The sequence below is a fragment of the Rattus norvegicus genome, chromosome 4 (genome assembly GCF_036323735.1).
Source record: "Rattus norvegicus strain BN/NHsdMcwi chromosome 4, GRCr8, whole genome shotgun sequence".
NCBI classification, from domain to species: Eukaryota; Metazoa; Chordata; class Mammalia; order Rodentia; family Muridae; genus Rattus; species Rattus norvegicus.
Genome location: NC_086022.1, coordinates 14,568,154 through 14,592,141, shown reverse-complemented (window position 1 = coordinate 14,592,141; position 23,988 = coordinate 14,568,154). Strand labels below are relative to the sequence as shown.

The window sequence follows — 23,988 nt, the reverse complement described above, 5'->3', positions numbered from 1 at the left end:
ATATCTGGGGCCAGAGAGAATGTCCAGCAAGAAACTCTGAACATATAAACAGACAGACGGATAGATGGATGGATGGATGGATGGATGGATGGATGGATGGATGGATGGATGGAGTAGAGCCCCCACAAACCACCCATTATCTTTATTTCTTTTCTCTGGCCATTTTATAGACAAATTTCTTATACAATCATCTCATAGATAAATGTTACACAAAACAGAAGTAACAAAAAGATGTTCATATTAAGTTCAGAGCACTGCTTCATTCTGTAAATTCAAAGCAACAGTTTACACATGCCTTTGTCTTACCATGGTGCATGCCTGTGGCTTTTCTCCATGGACCTGAATGCTTTCCCTTGAACACAAATTCGTCCCAAGCTCATATCTCCTTTTAGTATAATATGAAAGCCCACTGTAGTTCTTATGCAGTCTTTACTTACTCTATGAGAAGTGGGCACATTATATTCTGGATTCTAACTTTGTCACATCTCAACTCAAACTATCTCTTAAAGCTTTCTTCCTAAAAGTAGCTGAATCAAATCAAGAACTCTATATAATCATTAATTCATATAAACAGCATTAATTCATGAAAGTTTGTCTATATGTTGATCTGCAGGAAATCTGCCCAATAGGGTGGGCTGTTGCCCAGGAATCCATAGGCTATGTGATAGTGATAGGAAAACACTTATCAGCAGCAAGAAGAAATCCTGGGATAAAGTCTCTTGGGACCTTGCCTCTTGGAGCTCATCTATCTTAGGCTATGCAAAAAGGGCGGGCCACCTCCAGGAAGGCCACCTGCTAGCCTTAGCCTTTCCTAGATGGCTCCTGACGGCTAACTTTCATTGTGTAGGGTTTTGAGCCTTCCGAATTTTATACAATGTGCATATTTTAGAAATTAAAGATTAGTTTTAATTTAAAAGGTTAACCTCATGACTGAAACACACTTTATTATGATGCTTCTGATACTATACAATCTAAATACCTAGTATGGGTGGGTGCACCTCTCTGCTCAGCCACTGAAACTTGACTTTGCTATGCAGAGTGACTGACAGCCTTGTCTTCACCTTCTTTTCTGCTGTCATCTGTAAATGAGGTTACCAGATGGCCATGTCCCTATTCTTATTCGCTGATTGCCTGAGGCCCTACCTGAAGACATCAATGCTTTCTCATTGACCAGTTCATACATTTTCATTGAAAAGGGTTTTCTTGATTTAATACTTAAAAATACATCTTCAGTTCCCAATATGAGTGCTTCTAATGGTACACAAGATGCACATTCTCAGAGAGTGGTAGATTTCCAAAGCCAACTTATTCCCCTCAAATGAATTTCTTTCATTAAAGGAGACAATAGCAGCATGAATTATTTCTCCTATTTCTTATTTTTAAAAGCAGCCTCTGTTTACAATAACTAGTAAAACAAACAAACAACCCCCTCACCCCTGAATCCAAGCTTAAAATCCTTTTCTTCAAGCCTAAAGATGGAATCCAGGGCTGCATACGACCACGCATCCTAACACTGAACTATATAATACTTTGAGACAGGGTCTTCATAAGTTGGCCAGGGTGGCCTTGAACACGAACCTCCTGTTTCTGCCTCCCTAGTAGATGGATTATAGTATTATATCACCACTCAGCAAAAAGGCTATCTTCAATGTTTAATCAAGTTCTTATTACAAGTAAGATAACAATAAAAACTAGAGGTAACAAAAACTATTGAACTTAAAAAGCATGCACACCAGTACATACACACACACACACACACACACACACACACACACACACACACACATACACACACACACACACTCCATGGGCAGCTTACATTATGTCAGGAAGCATCAGGGCATCGATAAAGCAAGAGAGAGGCAAATAATGCATGTTGATGAGGCTGTATGTGTCTTGTGTCCTATGCCTAATCCTTGAGCAGGATGTTTGGGGAAGATGTTAATCGAGAAGTAACATAGTAGTTCAGGGAGGGTGGGAGGAATGCTGGATCCTGCCCACCCTGAGTTTTACTGATCTCTTGACTCCCACTTGTTCATTGTCAATCGGTTTGTTTTTTCCAGATGGTTTTTTCCAACAACAGCCTGAATTCCTGGCCAGAACCAGTCTTTGTGTAATCATTTTGAAGGTGCCAAGAGTGAGTCCTCTTCACTAGTGACCTTCTTTTCTCTGGCTCTGTTGTGTGGTGTTCACTTTACTGACTGGATTTGGAAGTAGCAGTGTGCTTTATAAAGAACAATAGGGCTGTATAATGCTAACGTAAATCATCCCTACATGAACACAGGCTGTGTGGGGTTTTAATTCCTGCAGTGCACCCCTGGTTTGTCCCAATTCTCCTTCTGTAATGGAAATCATTTAAAATCTCCATCCTACTGTCAGAGTAAAAGCAGCAGCAGCAGCAACAACAACAACAGCAGAAACAGCAGCAACAACAGCAGAAACAGCAGCAGCAACAACAGAAATAGTAGCAATAACAACAATAGCAACAACAGAAACAGTAGCAACAACAACAGCAGCAACAAAAACAACAACAGAAACAGTAGCAACAACAACAGAAATAGTAGCAACAACAGCAACAACAACAATAGCAACAACAGCAACAGCAACAACAGCAACAATCACCCAAAAAAACCCTCACCACTACCAGAATAGTCAGTATAGTGTGGTAAACTCGAGTCTGTTTAAAATTTCCTAACAGCCACATCAAATCTTAAGCTCCTTTTGTGAGGCTGCCTGGATGTTTGATGGAAAGTGAAAACGTGCCAGCAGTACTGAGATTTACAGAAAGATTTTAAAAAGGAAGTTAGTCCATTAAAAAACCTCACATCCTTCAAGTATGGCTATTCATGAGGTGTGCCAACTGGAAAAGGGAAAGGTATTAGGAATATATAACAAGAGCATCACATGTTTATCTTTTCCATTATATATAGTATTTATTTTAACAGTCCATTTGTAAAACCCTAAAATAGTAGTGTTTAAATGTGTGAATCATGAACGATGCCGAGTCCAGTAAGTGCTAAGGTAAGACGTGGAACACAGGCTTCCTTCCTTGTTCTGTGCATGTATATAACCCAGGGCAAGCCTGTGGGATGGTAGTGATGACATCAGAGTCCCTTCTCCTACCAGAAACCACAGGAAATTCATCATACAATAAGTTCATTGTGGGTGGGAAGTATATCTTTACTTGTTTACAACTAGCTTATTTATTAATTAAGACATAAAACAAACAAAAGATATTTTGGCTATTTGAAAATGATTTTAAATTTCTTTAGGGATTGTACCATGAATCTTATCAGTAAAGCTACAGAATGGTGAACCCAGAGAACAGGGGAAGCACTGATAGTCCCATAGAGTCCCAAAATACTACTACCACTACTACTACTACTACTACTACTAATAATAATAATAATAATAATAATAATAATAAATAGTAATAATAATAAATCAGGAGAACAGAATATATTTAAAAATGTCTTTTGAATGTGTAGATGTGTAAAGGAACCGTTTGTGAAGCACAGAAGCATGGACACAATGGCAATATCATTTTTATGCCCACAATGACAGACGGCCCTGCTAGACACACTGAAGCAGCAAACTCTGGTCCTTTTACAAAGCAACGATCAAGAACTAACTACGCCTGTTCCTCTAGCCAGGGACTCCTTTAGCAAGCTTCAACCCACACACTAGACATTCCTCTTATATCTGTGGCATCTTCTGAACTCTGGCATTTCCGACTCAATAGTTTAGCCAGTTTCCTAATTCAGCATTCCAAATGTCGAGTTCGGGTCTTCCCTCTTCCCCACCTATCCAGACAGGAAGTTCAGAATTTTACCTTCTTAATGTCTCTCCTAAATGAGCCCACTCCTTTTGCCCACCACACCTGCCTTGGTGCAGTCTTGTTGTGTCTCAGTGGCCAGACAAAATGAGGAGACATTTACAAGAGAACCAAAGGATAACACAGGAGAGCCAGGCTTGGGGGAACACTGAAGGCGCCTCTGAAGTTTGCTTTGAGGCTCCTTGGACCCTGGAGATGTGCCAAGTACGTGTGAACAGTGAGGACAAAGGTCAAAGACAGAGCTGGATCACTTAGCTCAGCTCACCTTGTGCCTACTGACTTCAAAACCCTTTCCCCATCATCTCTTCCCACAGTGACTTCTAAGAAAACTGCCACTTCCGGCTCTGTAATCATGTGTTACCCTTGATTGGCATTTAACATTTCAAGTTACTTTTTCCCAAATAAAACTTGTGAAGGACGGGGTATTCCTAGGCTTTCTGCCTGTGCATCCCCCCTGTGTTTAGCACAGCCTGACATGGGTTGGGGGTCTGTTTAAAAGGAAGGAGGAAGGCTGGAGATTTAACTCAGGCAGAGCCACTTGCCAAGTAAGCTCAAGACCCTGGGTTTCGTTTTTAGCACGGGGGGGGGGGGGGGGGGGGGGGGGGGAGACAAAACTAAAACAAAGGAAGGAAGCTGGGCGCTTAGTTCAGTTGCAGAGTACTTAGTTGGCAAGCAGAAGGCCCTGGGCTCAGCCATCAGCTCCATTTGAAAAAAGACAAAACTAAAATAAACAGGGGCTTGAGAGGTGACTCAGTCCACGCTGCTCAGTAGTTGACAGAACGTGCTGCTCTCCCATAGGATCCCAGGCCTAGCGCTTGCACTGGGGTGCTCACTGCTTCTAACTCCCGTTATATGGGATCTGACACCTCTTCTGGCCTCTTCAGAACATACATACATGTGGCGTGTGCATACACAGACTTGCATATATACACATAAATAATTTTTAAAATCTTTAAAAGAGAAGAACTAACTAAAGGGATAAACTTGATTTTTGTGTTGGAAATAACTAATAAATACTTCCTATCAGCATGTTGGTATACAGTGGGCAGTGTATAAATATCTCTAAGTAGATTAAGATAATTGTGTTGTTATCTCAATTCTTAGCCAATGAATCACTCAACTGAAATTTGTTATACTGAGAAGTCTTTATAAGGCAGAGGATACTGCCATTCAGACAAAGCAGCAGCCTACTGAATGGGAAAATATCCAAAATAAATAAAGAACACAGGAAAATTGATATAAAAAACAAATAACCCAATTTAAAAATGAGATATAGATCTAAGCAGAGAATTCTCAACAGAAAAATCTCAAATGGCTGAGAAACAATTAGAGAAATGTTCAACATCCTAAGTCATCAGGGAAATGCAAATCAAAATGACCCCGAGGTTGTACCTTATACCAGTCTATTTTCAAAAACACAAGTCAACAGCTCATGCAGGTGGGGATGTGGAACAAGGGAAACATTTCTTCATTGCTGGTGGGAACACAACTTGTACAGTCACTTTGGAAATCAACACGGCAGTCTATCATAAAGACGGAAATTGATCTACTTCATGATCAAGCTATGCACCACTCTTGGGCATGTACCCAAAGGACACTTCATCATACCACAGAGACACTTGTTCAACCGTATTCATTGTTGTTCTAGTCATAATAGCCAGAAATTGGGAACAACATAGATGTCCCTCAAGAGAAGCACGGATAAAGAAAATGTGGTTCGTTTACACAATTGAGTATTTAGTAGGCTCTTGAAAAAATAACATCAATGAAATTTGCAGACAAATGGATGAAATTAAAAAAAAAGTTCTGAGTGAGAAAACAGATATGATATACATTCACTTAAATCTGGATATTAGCCATTAAATAAATAACCAAGCTATAATCCACAGACCCAGAGAGATTAGGTATGGAAACCTAGAGCAGTGGAAGCCTCCTCCAATATGTGAAGGCAGTCCTAATGAAGTCTCCAAATGAAGCTTCAGTTACAGGGACTGGGTTTCATCCTATTGTGTTGTAGACAGAGATGATCTAATGGAAATCCCCACACAACCCAGGCTGCTGCCAAGACAAGAAGTTACTCTCCACAAACCAACAGCAAAGCTCTTTGCTGAAGGCAACACACACACAGCTCACTGAACTGAGAGGTTAAGGATTGCCTGCGTAGAACCTTCACCCCTATGTTCTATCATTCCTTACATGGAACGGCTCTCTTCAAGCTATCAAAGGAGGACTGTATAAACACCAACCCAAGCACGAAACCTTTGATCTACACTCTGTCCTACCTACAACATATGCTAGGGCAATGGTGGCACAAAGCTCGTGGGAGTGAAAATTTGACTAAGGCAGTCACTCCATGAGATAGAACCCATGGTTGGCACTGCTTAGGAGACCAAGAACTAGAGTCTAGATATCCAAGAGACCTGGGGCAAAACCAAATGCTACTGGTCTAAAGCAAAAGTAACAATAAAATGACTCCTGATGACATTCTGCTGTACTCATAGAGCAGTGCCTTGCTCAGCCAGCATCAGAGAAGCTTCCTCCTGCAGCAGACAGAACAAATACAGAGAGACCCCCGTGGCCCGGCATTACAGAGAAAGGGACCTTGGAACATACAGCTCCAAATAATATGTCTCCATCAAATACCTCACTGTCAGAGCTCAGAGGAAGCACAGAAGGAGGTCAGAGAATCCCACAGAATGGGAGGCAGCAGGAGTCAGGGAGGCAGAGGGGACAGAGGACATCAGGAGAACAAGGCCTTCCAAATCAATTGAGGAAAGCTTGTATGAACTCACAAAGATTCAAGCAGGCCACAGGGCTCTAATGAGGGTCATTTTATCAACAAAGGGAAACCTTTTAATCCACTTACCCACAAAGAGTATCACTTACAGCACTCCCCAGTTACAAGATTCTGTCTGCTATCCTGACACATCAGTAGAACTTGGCTACAGTCTGCCTGCTCTCCCGTGTGCCCCCCAATCAGGGTAGTACTTCCTGTTCTCTAGCACTTGGCTCTGCTGTGTCCATTGGCATATGGATTATTTGTAGGAAAGGAGGAAGAAGGAGCTGACTGGCGTCTGATAAGGGAGAAGAATCAGGAAGCCAGGCGAAATAAAATCATGCTCAAAATGGGACTTGTGCTTGTGGCATTGAGATGAAGTGTTTTATAACTTCTGGATTTTGCCAGAGTGAAACGCCTGACAAACAGGGTCAGTGCACACAGACAGAAGCAGGATTAACCGTGCATGCATTGCAATGTCTAAGGGGAGGCCCATTTGCCAGGGCTGCTTATAAACGTCCTCTGTGACATAGCAGCCTCGCTTTTATGCACATACCCAAGATAAACTAATTCCCAAGGAGAAACCTGAGAAAAAAAGAGATTTACCATGCACAAATTCAAAGGTACAAAGGATCGCCCCATGTCTAGATGAAGTGTTATTAATGAATCTCACACATACAATGACAGACAGAGGATGCCTGAACAAACACATGGCACACGGCTCTGTGTACACAGTGTTAGGGAGAGGCAAACTAACAGAGTGAGTGGGAAGTCTGAGCAGGGGCTGCCTTTCGTCGGGGCTACACTTGGGAAGGGTAACGTCGAGGTTGCTAGAAATATACTTTGATCTGATCAAGACCATGATGGTGGGAAAAAGATAAATTCAGGGCCATTTAAAGTGTACACCTAACTCTCAAACTGACAAAGAGAACTCAGAAAGGAAACAAAATTTGGAGACTAACAAATTCAGATCTGGGGGATTTAGCTCAGTGGTAGAGCACTTGCCTAGTAAGCGCAAGGCCCTGGGTTCAGTCAGCTCCAAAAAAAAAGAAAAAAACAAACAAACAACAACAACAACAACAACAACAACAAAAACAAATTCAGATCTGCACGTGCTGGATGCATCCCAGGTAAAGAGTCAAGGAGCAGCAACTAATGTTTTTGAGTTATACTTTATATATTTTTATACATAAAGGTATATGTGCATATATTATATACATAAATGTTTTTAAGCAGACAACTTTTCAATGGGACAAGAAAGGTTTGTAGAGTATCAGACCTCATGCTTATGTATCAGTGGACAAGGGGATAGACAGATATCTACCCTAGCTCACAGTCCACTGATGGACCCAAAGGCTCATCTCCCAATCACCATTTTGAACACTGATCCCGATTACTGGGGTAGTTCCTGACTTGAACATCTTACTGCTTTATGTAGTCATAATATCAGGGAGGAACTTTCAAGTTTTCAGTAAAGATTAGTTATTGACTAAGTACTGAGCAATGCCCATCTATTAATACCACAGAGTTGGCAATCTAGAGACACTACAAAAAGCTAAGTGCTCAGGCTATGTCCTGAAGGAATTGGGAGTTCAGGAAGGTTCAGAAGGCTAGGATAGTTGCCAGGGTAACAAAGTATGGTCTATGGAAGGAGGACATCACTTGGAGTTGAAGTTGAAGTTAATTTTATGTGGCAGTGTGAGTAGGCACAATTTTGGGACATGATCTTACATCACATATTTTAATATATGATCATTTCCCAGGGTTCTGGATTTACCACCTCTAGATTTCGGAAAGTCTCCAATGGAGAGGGCCAACATAATAGACCCTTAGGGCCTAAACAAACAATTAGACTGCAAAGCAGTCTGGGTCTAATTTGCAGAGGACCATCAACACTGCACTAAACACACACTTCAGCCAATATCTGATGGCAGCAAAGCCTGTGCACTGTGCCAGTCAGCACCACAGGCCAATGGTGGGACCAGTGTTAGTAACAGTATATCTGTGGATGCTTCTGTATTTTCAGTGTGACGGCTTCCGAAATCTGGCATTCTTCAGATACAGCTTCTATTTAAACAACTGAAGGAAAACTAGATACAAAAATTTTTAAATTCTCACAAATCTTAGAGAAATTATAAAAAAAAGGAATTGAGAAATAAAACTACAGCTAATAACTACGCTATATATGTATATATTATACATACTATATATATTCTTTTTCTTACTGGGAAAGGTACCCATAGTCTCACAAGTACAGGGCTAGTTTTCTACCACTTAGCTATAGTCAGATCCCTTAGTGGTGTTTATTATACAAATAAAGTAATTTCATCCAATAATTTGTTCTGCAGGACTTTGTAAGTCTGAGGAATAATAATAATTAGCAACTGTGAAGCTGCTAACGCTGACACTCTATAGCTAGACAGTAAGGTGAGTGACATGAAGGTTGACATATCCTAAACTCCACTGGAGCAGACTTGACAGACTTGTGGTAGTTAATCTCAGTTCTTGACTTGATGAAACAGAATCATCTGTGAGACAGGCTTCTGGGAATAAGGGGGAATGAGAACACACACTCTGTGGGTGGTGTCATTCCCTATGCTAAGATCCCAGACTGCAAATAAAGGAAAAGGTGAGCTGAACATAAGCATTTGTTGCTCTCTGATTCCTGATTATGGATGTGATGTGGCCATGTGTGTATCTGCCTCATGTTCTTGGCTGCTTGACCCCCACTACAATAGACTGCACCTTAATAAACTCTCCATTAATTGATTTTCTCAGAGTATTGGGTGTGGTACACGTGTGCGCTGGTTGTGAGAGGGCGACCTTGGGGGGTGGGTCCTTACCTTCCAGATGACCTATGAGATTCTGGGATTCTCCGTCTCCATCTCACTGTCGGAGCACTGGGATTACAGACATGTGCTGTCCTGCTTGACTTTACCTGGGTTCTAGAGATTTGAACCCAGTTCTTGCATGCCATTTCCCCACCCTGAGCAAGTTTTATCTTGTTTAGCGATTGTAGACTATGTTGGGGAGGATGTTTAAATGCGGCCAAAGGTGGCTGGATTTTAAACAACTCATGACAGACATAACATCTGGCGGGTCTTACATAACAAGTGTAGCTAACTAAAGTTTCTTTTGCCAGTGAAGACTAAGTTTATGACAAGTGCTTAGCATTAGTTTTGATTTCATTAAATTATTAAGGGTGGAACCCTAATGTAAAGGTGCCTAGATGATGGATTTCAGCAGAAACTGTGAGCTCTGGCCAGGTATGAATTCATGATTTTAAACCAACCATGGCAGAATGGAGGTAGATACAAATAGTACAGTTACAAATTTTCACACATCAAAAAAATTTGCTTATTTATTATATATAAGTATACTATAGCAGTCTTAACACGCCATAAGAAGGCATCTGATGTCATTACAGGTGGTTGTGAGCCATGTGGTTGCTGGGAATTGAACTCAGGACCTCTGGAAGAGCAGTCTGTGCTCTTAACCACTGAGCCATCTCCCCAGCCTACACGTCTTTTTTTTTTAAATCTATCCACAGAAGGGCCTAGACAAAACAGATCAAAATGTTAGGATGAATAGGATGCATATATATGTACGTATGTGTGTGTGTGTGTGTGTGTGTGTGTGTGTGTGTGTGTGTGTGTGTGTGTGTGTGTGTGTGTATATCCTGAAGTGGAAGTTTCAGGATACGTCATGTGATACAGACTCATGAGGTGTTCTGCTGAGGCAAAGCTCATGGGAGCACACGTGATGTTTGGTGGGAGTATAAATCAGACTCAGAGGACAGTAAAATGCTTGCATAGCTGGCCTTGCAACACCTTGTTGGCCTTGTGTCTTTTTTTGCTCTCTCCTTTGCTGATCTTCACTTCATTGAGAAAGGCACAGCAGAGAACTTCTCCTGGCATCCTGGCTGGTCCCAGTCTCTCCGCTGACTCATGTGATTTCTGCTGGGTCGTGCCACCATTTCCGATTTGTGTTTGTTTGATATCCTGTCACAACTGAACTGGACTGCTGGTATCCTGACCAACGGAGATTGGAACTGCCCCAAAGAACTCTTTCTAAACAGGTCCCCATCCCCTTGTCCTATTTACCATGTTTTCTCCCCTACCTTTGGACAGTGGGCTAGAAGAAGGGGTTGAAGCATTTGAGAACCCTTATTAAAAGTAGGTTTTGAAAAATCTAAGCCTACAATCTCAAGATTAGTTTTTTGTTAATATAAAAGAGAAAACAATGATGATAAAGAGAAACCTAAAAGTACAATCTTTAACCAAGTGAGTGACTCCTGCTAGACTACCTCTACACCTGTAGTTTAAGTATTCGCTCAGATCTCACCAGAGAAGCTTCCGCTTAGCTTCCTGATGTCTCCTCTGTTAACTGTTGGAATTCATGCCTGTGCTATTGGTATGTGGTCTTATGAGGAGCAGGGCTGGATAGCTCCCCCTGATGGTGTGGGTGAAGGACAGCTGGTGGGCAGACCAACTCAGCCACTATCTAGGCCCCAATCCAGGGCTTTGAGTTGGTCCACCCCAACATCTACCCCATCTATCATCTGCTGGGGCCTGTGAAGGGGTCTGTCCTGCAGAACCAAAGCTGCAGGATTTCCATGACCCAGGGCAACAGCAGGATGTCTGAGAGAAGTCCTGGTAAGAATCCAGTGTCGACAGCATAGCAGAAGCCAGAGGCCTGGAACCAGAACAGTACTCACTGCAATGTACAATTCAAAGGAAAGATATAAGGACAAAAGAGTATTCTGGGCCACACTGTGACATATCACAGCCTCCATGACAAGATGTGCCTTGGTTTGCTGTTTTTATTTTGTTTTGTTTGGGGTGGGGGAGATTGCATGGGTCAGGGGAGGACAGATACAAAGGGACACGGAGGTGAATGGGATTGGGCACATGATGTGAAATCACAAAGAGTCAATAAAAATTTAAAAACATAATAACAGAGACGTCTACACTGCATTGGTCCAGAAGGAAAGGTCAGGAGGACAGGTCAGGTCCATCTTGTTGATAAGACTTCCGTCCTGTACATAGGATTGAGGCCTAAAGGAGGTATGCAACAGAACTTTGACAATGCTGTGGGCTTTGAGTTTGTAAGTGGGTGAAGATTATGTTTTACTCTGTATAGTAGTTTGGATATGCTTGGCCCAGGGAATGGTACTATTTGGAGGTGTGGCCTTGTTGGAGGAAGTGTGTCACTGTAGGAGCGGGCTTTAAGACCCTGGGCCTAGCTGCCTGGAAGCAAGTTTTCTCCTGTCGGCCTTCTGATGAAGATGTAGATCTCTCAGCTCCCCCTGCACCGTGACTGCCTGGATGCTGCCATGATGATAATGGACTGAACCACTGAACCTGTAAGCCAATCCCAGGTAAATGCTGCTCTGAGAGTTGCCTTGGTCATGGTGTGTGTTGACAGCAGTAAAACCCTAACTGAGATACTCTAGGAATAATGTACAAAGAGAAACATACCTCATTCAGGCAGAGGAAAGCTGGCGTTTGAGCTAAATCGACGAGGCGCTCCTCCCGAATGTTAATCGTGGGCACTATAACAGAAGGGATGTCTTCCTGGTCCTCTTCTGTTTCTGTCGAGGTTGATGCTCCTCCCTTCTTCTCCTTTTCCTCCTGCTCTTCGTCTTCCTCATCTTCAGATTCTTCCGCTATATATTTGCTCCTGTCTTCCATTTCTCACAGTTCTAAAGTAAAGTAATTCTATATTCAATTATTCAAGCATATCTTCACTTACCAAGTAATAGAAAATAGGACGAAGTATGAAAAATTCAACTATAGCAGGTCAGTCTCTGTCTGTCTGTTGTCTGTCTAGAACAGAACCAGGCCTCAAGCATTCTATGCAAGTTCTCTGCTATTTACACATACCCTCAGCCGCAAATGTTCTCTACAATACATTCCAATCCATAAGTCTAATGAAAACATAGGCTATTGGTGCCTTGAGAAATAAAATATATAACTAGATGATAAGTTCCCAGGGGACAGAGCTAAGTTTCTGAGTTCAATGGGTACCAAAGTATTATTTATTGAATGGATAAATTTATTGAATGGATAAATATAACCATTTCAATTAAAATGTAACATAAAGTTAGGGGTTGAGGAAATGGCTAAAGCCTTCACTGCAAGCAAAAGGATGAGTAAGTTCTACCCCCGAGAAAGCAAAGCAGGGCAGGGTGCATGAGGCTGCGTGTCTGTAATTCCTGCCCAGTGAGGCTGAGCCAGGACATCCCATCCCCAAACAAGCGGCCCATGAGAGAGAAGCCAATCAGGGGGCTCTGGATTTGATTAAGAGACCCTGCCCCAAAGGATGAGGTGAAAGGTCAATCAAGGAAGATTCTGGGCATCAACCTAAGCCTCCACATGTACAATGCACACACACCCAAACATGTGAGCCCACATACGAACCAGGTATACGCATATGTCCTAAAATAATTAGCAGTGACTTTGGAAAATATAAACCAATAGCCAGGCTGAGAACCGGGCATGGGACGGGAGAGGAAAGACAGAGAAAAGCTCTTGGGAAGCAGGTAGAGAAAAGGCATAGACTTCTCAGTAGGGTTGGGGCAGGACCAGTCTCAAGCAGCAGACCCTCCTCCCCCCCCCGCCCTTAATTCCGAGGAATGAAAGGATTACAATAAGCTAGAGAGGTGGCTCAGTGGTTAAGACTGCTCTTCCAGAAGTCCTGAGTTCAATTCCCAGCAACCACATGGGAGCTCACAACCATCTGATACCCTCTGCTGGTGTGTCTGAAGACAACCACGGTGTACTTATATGTAATAAATAAATAAATCTTTAAAAAAGAGAAAGGATTACCATAAGAACATGGGTCACACATGACCACATAGGAACATGGGCAGGATCTCTCTGTCTATCTACTAGGTCAGTCAGACTCTGCTGTTATTTCTACAGCATGTCCTCACTTCTGCAGCCACACTTAAAGTACTGCACTGTAATTTATTGTTTTTTTATATGACTTCCCAAATTATATTTGTCTAGGTATCTTCAACACCAGCAAGTAACACACACACACACACACACACACACACACACACACACACACACACACACACACACGAATGTATAACAGGAATATTTGCCAACAGAGAAGACAATTTCAGCTACACTTCTCATAATTGCAAACAATTTGCCTGGACTTTCAGATGTGAAATGCTAATACAGAACCAGTGAAGCCACAATAATCTATTCAACATATTAGAACATTAATTTGTGTAAGTAAAAGTTCCAGAGGAGCGATACGGCACCTCCTCCCTGACTTCTGTCACCAGCTTGGGAAGCTTTCTCTGCCAGATTGTACTCCGCGGAGTTACCTAATCCAGGACAAAAGGGATTTGTGTAGGGGCCTTTTGCTTTAAAAGCAAGAAAAAATTACTATGAAAATACTAAAATATCAAATTTATCCCTTATAAGATATTTTATTGATCATGAAATATAATAAATTTAATTGTGATACAGGAAAAATAAATATAAACAGCATAAATTGCAAGAAAACAATTTATAATAATCTTATATAGTAAAAAAGTAAGGGGCTGGGGATTTAGCTCAGTGGTAGAGCGCTTACCTAGGAAGCGCAAGGCCCTGGGTTCGGTCCCCAGCTCCGAAAAAAAGAACCAAAAAAGTAATAGGGCAGTGACATCCTGCCTGGTCATAAGATTTTTCTGACTTATTTTTCTCCACAAATTACTAATTAGGTTATCAAAATTTATACTTTTGCAATTTTGTTTTTAATTGACATCATTGTAGATGATGTCAGACGCTCTTGGGAAATAAAATTGCAAATAAGTTTTGGCAATATTTAATTTTGAGAAGAGGATTGACAATTATCAGGGTAAATTTCCAAAAAAAAAATCATTTCAAAATATAACATCTAGAGCCAATGAGCCTCTCTAGTAGAACATTTTCATTAATCATAAAGGTTAGTCCATTCTTTAAAACATTATTTTAAACTATCCAGGAGGGACCTCCATTATTCTCTCACCACCTCTCTTCCACCTCCACCAGACTTTTTTTTTAATATTTATTTTTACTTCATTTTTATTGGATTTTTTTATTTGCAAACTTTTGGGCTAATATCCACTCATCAGTGAGTGCACACCATGTGTTTTTTGTTTTGTTTTTCTGTGACTGTGTTATCTCACTCAGGATGATATTGTCTACTTCCATCCATTTGCCTAAGAATTTCATAAAGTCATTGTTTTTGACAGCTGAGTAGTACTCCATTGTGTAGATATACCACATTTTCTGTATCCATTCCTTTGTTGAAGGGCATCTGGGTTCTTTCCAGCTTCTGGCTATTATAAATAAGGCTGCGATGAACATAGTGGAGCATGTGTCTTTTTTATATGTTGGAGCATCTTTTGGGTATATGCCCAAGAGCAGTATAGCTGGATCCTCAGGCAGTTCAATGTCCAATTTTCTGAGGAACCTCCAGACTGATTTCCAGAATGGTTTTACCAGTCTGCAATCCCACCAACAATGGAGGAGTGTTCCTCTTTCTCCACATCCTCGACAGCATCTGCTGTCACCTGAGTTTTTGATCTTAGCCATTCTCACTGGTGTGAGATGAATCTCAGGGTTGTTTTGATTTGCATCTCCCTGATGACTAAGCATGTTGAGCATTTCTTTAGGTGCTTCTCAGCCATTTGATATCCCTCAGTTGAGAGTTCTTTTAGCTCTATACCCCATTTTTAATAGGGTTATTTGATTCTTTCCCCAATCTGTTGGTTGCTATTTTGTCCTAATGATGGTGTCCTTTGCCTTACAGAAGGTTTGCAATTTTATGAAGTCCCATTTGTTGATTCTTGATCTTAGACCATAAGCCACTGGTGTCCTGTTCAAGAAAATTTCCCCAGTGCCTATGCGTTTGAGGTTCTTCCCCACATTTTCATCTGTTAATTTGAGTGTATCTAGTTTTATGTGGAGGTCCTGGATCCACTTGGATTTGAGCTTTGTATAGGGTGATAAGATTGGATTGATTTCCATTCTTCTACATGGTGACCACCAGTTGAACCAGCACCATTTGTTGAAAACGCTTTTTTCTACTGGATGGTTTTAGCTCCTTTGTCAAAAATTAAGTGACCATAGGTGTGTAGTTTCATTTCTGGGTCTTCAATTCTTTTTTTTTTATTAACTTGAGTATTTCTTATATACATTTCGAGTGTTATTCCCTTTCCCGGTTTCCGGGCAAACATCCCCCTCCCCCTCCCCCTCCCCTTCCTTATGGGTGTTCCCCTCTCCATCCTCCCCCCATTGCCGCCCTCCCCCCAACAATCTAGTTCACTGGGGGTTCAGTCTTAGCAGGACCCAGGGCTTCCCCTTCCACTGGTGCTCTTACTAGGATATTCGTTGCTACCTATGAGGTCAGAGTCCAGGGTCAGTCCATGTATAGTCTTTAGGTAGTGGCTTAGTCCCTGGAAGCTCTGGTTGCTTGGCGTTGTTGTTCATAAGGGGTCTCGAGCCCCTTCAAGCTCTTCCATTGATCTACCTTCCTGTCTCTGCACCAATACCATACAGTTTTGTTTTTGTTTTGTTTTTTATATCACTATTGCTCTGTAATACAGCTTGAGGTCAGGGATGGTGATTCCCCCAGAAGTTCTTTTATTGTTAAGGATAGTTTTCACTATCCTGGGTTTTTTGTTATTCCAACTGAATTTGCAAATTGCTCTTTCTAACTCTATTGAGTTGGAATATTGTTGGGGATTGCAATCTGTAGATTGTTTGAGGCAGGATGGCCATTTTTACTATGTTAATCCTGCCAATCCATGAGCATGGGAGATCTTTCCATCTTCTGAGATCTTCTTGGATTTCTTTCTTCTGAGACTTGAAGTTCGTATCATACAGATCTTTCACTTGCTTGTATAGAGTCACACCAGGGTATTTTGCATTATTTGTGACTATTGTGAAGGTTGTCGTTTCCCTAATTTCTATCTCAGCCTTTTTATCCTTTGAGTAGAGGAAGGCTACTGATTTGTTTGAGTTAATTTTATATCCAGCCACTTTGCTGAAGTTGTTTATAAGGTTTAAGAGTTCTTTAGTGGAATTTTGGGGTCACTTAAATACACTATCATATTATCTGCAAATAGTGATATTTTGATTTCTTCCTTTCCTCTTTGTATCCCTTTGACCTCCTTTTGTTGTCTGATTGCTCTGGCTAGGACTTTGAGCACTATACTGAATAGGTAGGAAGAGAGTGGGCAGCCTTGTCTAGTCCCTGATTTTAGTGGGATTGCTTCAAGCTTCTCTCCATTTAGTGTGATGCCGGCTACTGGTTTGCTGTATATTGCAATGTTTAGGTAAGGGCCTTGAATTCCTGATCTTTCTAAGACTTTTAACATGAAGGGGTGTTGAATTCTGTCTAAATGCATCTAATGAAATGATCATGTTTTTTTCGTTCTTTGAGTTTGTTTATGTTGTGGATTATGTTGATGGATTTCCATATATTGAACCATCCCTGCATCCCTAGGATAAATCCTACTTGATCACAGTGGATGATTGTTTTGATGTGTTCTTGGATTCAGTTTATGGGAATTTTATTGGCTATTTTTACATCAATATTTGTAAAGGAAGTTGGTCTAAAGTTCTTTGTTGAGTCTTTGTGTGGTTTTGGTATAAGCGTAATTGTGGCTTCATAGAAGGAACTGGGTAGTGCTCCTTCTGTTTGGAATAGTTTGGACAGTATTGGTATTAGGTGTTCTATAAAGGTCTGATAGAATTCTGCACTAAACCCATCTGGTCCTGTGATCTTTTTTTTTTTTTTTTTAGTTGGGAGACTTTTAATAACTCCTTCCATTTCTTTAGGAGTTATGGGACTGTTCAGGTGGTTTATCTGATCTTGATTTAACTTTGGTACTTGGTATCTGTCTAGAAAATTGTCCATTTCATCTAGATTTTCCAGTTTTGTTGAGCATAGGCTTTTGTAGTGGGATCTGATGATTTTTTTAATTTCCTTAGTTTCTGTTGCTATGTCTCTCTTTTCATTTCTGATTTTGTTAATTTGGATACTCTCTCTTTGCCCTCTGGTTAATCTGGCTAAGAGTTTATTTATCTGTTGATTTTCTCAAAGAACCAGCTCTTGGTTTTGTTGATTCTTTGTATAGTTCTTTTTGTTTCTACTTGGTTGATTTAATCTCTGAGTTTGATTATTTCCTGCCTTCTACTCCTCCTGGTTGTATTTGCTTCCTTTTGTTCTAGAGTTTTTAGGTGTGTTGTCAAGTTGTTAGTGTATGCTCTCTCCATTTTGTTTTTGGAGCCACTCAGCTATGAGTTTTCCTCTTAGCCCTGCTTTCATTGTGTCCCATAAGTTTGGTTATGTTGTATCTTCATTTTCATTAAATTCTAAAAAGTCTTTAATTTCTTTATTTTTTCCTTGACCAAGTTATCATGGAGTAGAGCATTGTTCAACTTCCATGTATATGTGAGCTTTCTGTTGTTTTTGTTGTTATTGAAGACCAACCTTAGTCTGTGGTGATCTAATAGGATGCATGGAATTATTTCAATCTTTTTGTATCTGTTGATGCCTATTCTGTGACTGATTATATGGTCAGTTTTGGAGAAGGTACCATGAGGTACTGAAAAGAAGGTATATTCTTTTGTTTTAGGATGAAATGTTCTATAGATATCTGTTAAATCCATTTGGTTCATAACTTCTGTTAGTTTCTCTGTGTCTCTGTTTAGTTTCTGTTTCCATGATCTGTCCAGTGATGAGAGTGATGTGTTGAAGTTTCCCACTATTATTGTGTATGGTGTAATGTGTGCTTTGAGCTTTAGTAAGTTTTGTTTTGTTTTGTTTTGTCTTAATGAATGTAGGTGCCCTTCCATTTGGAGCACAGATGTTCAGGATTGACAGTTCATCTTGGTGGATTTTTCCTTTGATCAGTATGAAGTGTCCTTCCTTATTTTTTTTTTTTTGGTTTTTTGATAACTTTTGGTTGAAAGTCAATTTTATTTGATATTAGAATGGCTACTTCAGCTTGTTTCTGGGGACCATTTGATTGGAAAGTTGTTTTCCAGCCATTTACTCTGATGTAGTGTCTGTGCCTGTCTCTGAGGTGTGTTTCCTGTATGCAGCAAAATGCTGGGTCCTCTTTATGTATCCAGTATGTTAGTCTATGTCTTTTTATTGGGGAATTGACTCCATTGATGTTAAGAGATATTAAGAAATAGGATTTTTTTTCCTGTTAGTTTTGTTGTTAGAGGTAGAATTATGTTTGTGTGGCTCTCTTCTTTCGGGTTTGTTGCAAGAAGATTACTTTCTTGCTCTTTCTAGGGTATAGTTTCCCTCCTTGTGTTGGAGTTTTCCATCTATTATCCTTTGTAGGGCTGGATTTGTGGAAAGGTATTATGAGAATTTGCTTTTGTCATGGAATATCTTGGTTTCCCCATCTATGTCAATTGAGAGTTTTGCTGGATATAGTATCCTGGGCTGGCATTTGTATTCTCTTAGGGTCTATATGACATCTGCCCAGGATCTTCTGGCTTTCATAGTCTCTGGTTAGAAGTCTGGTATAATTCTGATAGGTCTGCCTTAATATGTTACTTGACTGTTTTCCCTTCCTGCTTTTAATATTCTTTCTTTGTTTTGTGCATTTGGTGTTTTGACTATTATGTACCAGGAAGACTTTCTTTTCTAGTCCAATCTATTTGGAGTTCTGTAGGCCTCTTGTATTTTTATGGGCTTCTCTTTCTTTAGGTTAAGGGAGTTTTCTTCTATAATTTTGTTGAAGATATTTACTGGTCCTTTGAGCTGGGTGTCTTCACTCTCCTCTATACCTATTATCCTTAGGCTTGATCTTCTCATTGTGTCCTGGATTTCCTGGATATTTTGGGTTAGGAGCTTTTTACCTTTTACTTTTTCTTTGATGGTTGTGTCAATGTTTTCTATGGTATCTGCTCCTGAGATTCTCTCTTCTATCTCTTGTATTCTGTTGGTGACGCTTGCATCTATGACTCCCAATCTCTTTCCTAGGTTTTCTATCTCCAGGATTGTCTCCCTTTGTGATTTCTTCATTGTTTATATTTCCATTTTTAGGTCCTGGATGATTTTGTTCAATTCCTTCACCCATTTGGTTGTATTTTCCTGTAATTCTGTAGGGGATTTTTGTGTTTCCTTTGTAAGGGCTTCTACCTGTCTTGCTTTTCTGGTGTGTTGGGGTATCCAGGGCTTGCTGTGGTGGGGAAGCTGGGTTCTGAAGATGCCAACTAGTCATTGTTTCTGATGCTTAGGTTCTTGTGCTTGCCTCTCACCATCTGCTCATTTCTGGTGTTAGCTGGTCTTGCTGACTCTGACAGTGGCTTGACCCTCCTGCAAGCCTATGTGTCAGCACTCCTGGAGACCACCTTTCTCCCAGAGGGATCCGGGTACACAAGGAGCTGTGTCACAGGATCAACTCTGGGTGCAGGTGGATATTGGAAGGATCCTTTCCCAGACTGCTCCTCAGTTCCTATGTCCTGTGGGATCCAGGTGGAGTGGTGGTCTTACTTCTGCTCTCAGGTGTGTCAGTGCTTTCAGCTCCGGGTCCAAGTGGAAACCAGAAAGATCGTGTCCCAGACTGTGTCCAGAGGGCTCCAGATGGGTTCCTCTTGGGCCAGGAATATAAGCAAAAGTGGTGATCTCCTCTGAGCTCTCAGGATTGTCTGCACTCCTGAGAGTCTTGCTCTCTCCCTACAAGATCTGGGTACAGAGAACTGTGGCAACAGGTCAGCTCCCGGTGCAGGCAGAAACCAGAAGCTCCATCAGACTCTTAAACCATACTGATAAGCCCCCCACCCCCCATCTTCCCTGCTCTCTGAGCCATCTGGGTCAAGTCAAGCTGTTCTGAGCAACCTGCTAGCCCAGAGGGACTTCCATTCTCCTGCCACCTCTCTTCCCACCTTAATTGGACCTGTCTCTCTTGAACTATACAGACCTGCATGTCCAGAACCAAATAGCCCAAAGATACCCATCAGAGACCTGCCACACCAAGACCATCGAGGTTCACCCCACTCCCAATACTTTCTACAACAAGAACATCCAGGGACCAAAAACATCCAGATGGCCAATAGCCCTTGAAAGAACACAATCAACAAAAGCTGGGGCAATGGGACACCTCCAAAGCACAGCTAGTTCACTACATCAAGCTCTGAATATCCTAACACAACAGAAGCACAAGAAAATGACCTTAAATCCAATCTTATAAAGATGATAGAGGTCTTTAAAGAGGAAATGAATATGTCTCTTAAAGAAATTCAGGAAAATACAATTAAACAGATGAAGGAAATAAAACTGTGTGAGACCTGATTGTAGAAATAGAAGCAATAAAGGAAACACAAATGGAGGGAATCCTGGAGAGGAAAACCTAGGGAAGAAAAGCATCAACAGAATACAGGAGATGGAAGGGAGAATTTCAGGCATAGAAGATACAATAGAAGATATTGAGACTTCAGTTAAAGAAAATGTTAAAGCTAAAAAAATTCCTGACCCAAAACATCCAGGAAATATGGGATATGATGAAAAGACCTAACCTAAGAGTAACAGGAATAGAAGAAGAGACCGAGCTCCAAGTCCCAGAAAATATTCTCAGCAAAATCATAGAAGAAAACTTTCCCAAACTAAAGAAAGAGATGCCTATAGATACAAGAAGCTTATAGACTACCAATTAGACTAGAAAAGAAAATCCTCCCAGTGCATAATAATCAAAATACAAAATCTACAGAACCAAGAAAGTATATTAAAAGCAGCAATGGAAAAATGCCAGGTAACATACAAAGGCAGACATATCAGAATCGCACCTGACTTCTCAACAGAGACTGTAAAAGCTAGAAAGAGCCTAGACAGACGTCTTTCAATCTCTAAAACACTATGGCTGCCAACCCAGACAAAACTCTTAATCACCCAGCAAATCTCCATAGATGGAGAAAACAAGATATTTCAAGACAAATTCAAATTCAAACACTATCTATCCACAAATTCAACCCTACAGAAAATATTAGAAGGAAAACTCCAACCCAAGAAGGATAACTACATCTAAGAAAACACAGGAAATAAGCAATTCCATACTGGTAAAAACAAGGAAAGGACACACACACACACACACACACACACACACACACACAGAGAGAGAGAGAGAGAGAGAGAGAGAGAGAGAGAGGCACAGAGACAGACAGACTAACACCACCAACATAAAAATAACAGGAAATAACAATCACTGGTCATTAATATTTATCAACATCACTGGACTCAATTCCCTAATGAAAAGACACAGGCTAACAGAAAGGATTTGAAAACAGGCTCCTGCATGCATTCTGCTGCATACAAGTAACACACCTGAGCAATAAAGATCGACATTACTTCAGAGTAAAGGGCTAGAAAACAGACCCAAGAAGCAAGTTGGAATAGCCTTTCTAATATCTGATAAAATAGACTTTCAACCAAAATTAATCAAAAGAGATAGGGAAGGACACTTCATATTCATCAAAGGAAAAATCTACCATGATAATGTCTAAATTCTGAACATTTATGTTCCCATCACAAGGGTACCCATATTTGTAAAAGAAATATTGCTAAAGCTTAAATTGCACATTAATAGTAGGAGACTTGAATACCTCACTTTCACCAATTGACAGGTCATCCAGACAAAAGCTAAACAGAGAAGTAATGAAACAGGCAGTATGAATCAAATGGACCTAACAGACAGCTATAGAATACTTCACCCAAACACACAAAAAAACACCTCAGCACCTCATGGATCCTTCTCTAAAATTGACCATATAGTCGGTTATAAAGCAAGCCTCAACAGATACAAAAAAGTTGAAATAATGCCTTGTATTTTATCAGACCACCATGGATTAAAGCTGGACTTCAACCACAGAAACACTGGAAAGCCTACGCACTCATGGAAACTGTACAACTCTCTACTCAATGACCTCTGCATCGGGGAAGAAATAAAGAAATTAAAGACTTTCTAGAATTAAAGGAAAATGAAGGCACAATATACTCAAAGTTACAGGACACAATGAAAGCGGCACTAAGGAAAGTCCATGGCACTAAGTTCCTTCAGAATGAATTTAGAAAGTTCTCATATCAGCAATTTAAAAGTACACCTGCAAGCTCTAGAGAAAAAGAAGCAAGCGTATCAAAGAGGAGTGGAAGGTGGGGAATAATCAAAATCAGGGCTGAAACCAACCAGTTAGAAACAAAGAAAGCAGTAAACAATACAAAGACTCAATGAAGCCAAGAGCTGGTTCTTTGAGAAGATCAACAAGACATACAAACCCTTAGCCAAACTAACCAAGAGACAGAGAGACAGTATCCAAATAAACAAAATCAGCAATGAAAAGGGAGACATAACAACCGACACTGAGGAAGTTCAAACAACCATTAGGTCTTACCTCAAAAGCCTATACTCTACAAAATTGGAAAATCTTAACAAAATGGACGATTTTCTAGACAGACACCACTTAACAAAGTTAAATCAAGATCAGGTAAACTATTTATACAGCCTCATAACTCCTAAAGAAATAGAAGAAGTCATTAAAAGTATGAGATTGCCTTAGTAGGGTTTCCTATTGTTGAGGAGACACAGACACCACGACCATGGCAAATCTTATAGAGGGAAGCATTTAGTTGGGCCTGGCCGACAGGTTCACCGGCTTATTCCATTATCATCCTGGCAGGAAGCACGGCAGCACGCAGGCAGACATGGTGCTGGAGAAGGAGCTGAGGGTTCTGTGTCCAGACAGCAATCGGCAGGAAGAGAGGGATGATGCTGGCCCTAGTTTGAGCACCTCAAACCTCAGTGCCCACACCCAGTGGCATACTTCCTCAACAGTAAGGCCATACCTACTCCAACAGGGCTGCACCTCCTAGCAGTGGCACTCTCCTTGGGCCTATGGGAGTCATCTTCATTCAAACCACCAGGGTAATGTTCTACATAGACATTATTCTAATAAAATAAACTTGACAGAGAGATGGGGCTACTGTACGCTAACATATACACAGAAATAGTCAGATGGTCGGTCTGAGGGACTATGGGGAATTTGGAGGGATGACTAAGGTAATGAAGTTGAAGTTATTCCAGGAAAATAAGCTCTGGACATTTATATGACACAGTACCCATAACTGTCTTAGTCTACTAGTTAACTACTAGTCTACTAGGTCAACTTAATTCTACTTGAAGTTAGCCGGGTAAATCTTGGTGTTTATTTTTGAGGCAGTGCCTTTGTGTATCCCTGGCTGGTTTGAAACTCACAGGGATCTGCCTGCCTTTGGTTCCTGGAATTATAAGTATTCTTAAAACTCAATAACATAATGGTAAAAGAGAAAGAAAGTATCTTTGGAAGTAACAGATATTTCGATGACTTTGACG

The 23,988-nt window shown here is 40.8% G+C and overlaps 1 protein-coding gene across 10 annotated transcripts in view; it reads right to left on the bottom strand.

Annotated features, from left to right (window-relative positions):
- Ccdc146 (coiled-coil domain containing 146) overlaps positions 1–23,988 on the bottom strand; it is a 148,836-nt gene that overhangs the window by 111,660 nt on the left and 13,188 nt on the right. For 9 of the 10 annotated variants that reach the window (XR_005503289.2, XR_005503288.2, NM_001025044.1 and 6 more), the window contains one exon: positions 12,092–12,315. Coding sequence is in view for 8 of the 10 variants with exons in the window: in NM_001025044.1 (NP_001020215.1) it covers positions 12,092–12,304 (213 nt within the window). In the remaining 2 variants the exon portion in view is untranslated. Of the gene's footprint in view, positions 1–12,091; positions 12,316–20,123; positions 20,401–23,988 lie in introns of those variants that run through there. The other variant, XM_039108086.2, reaches the window with a different exon arrangement.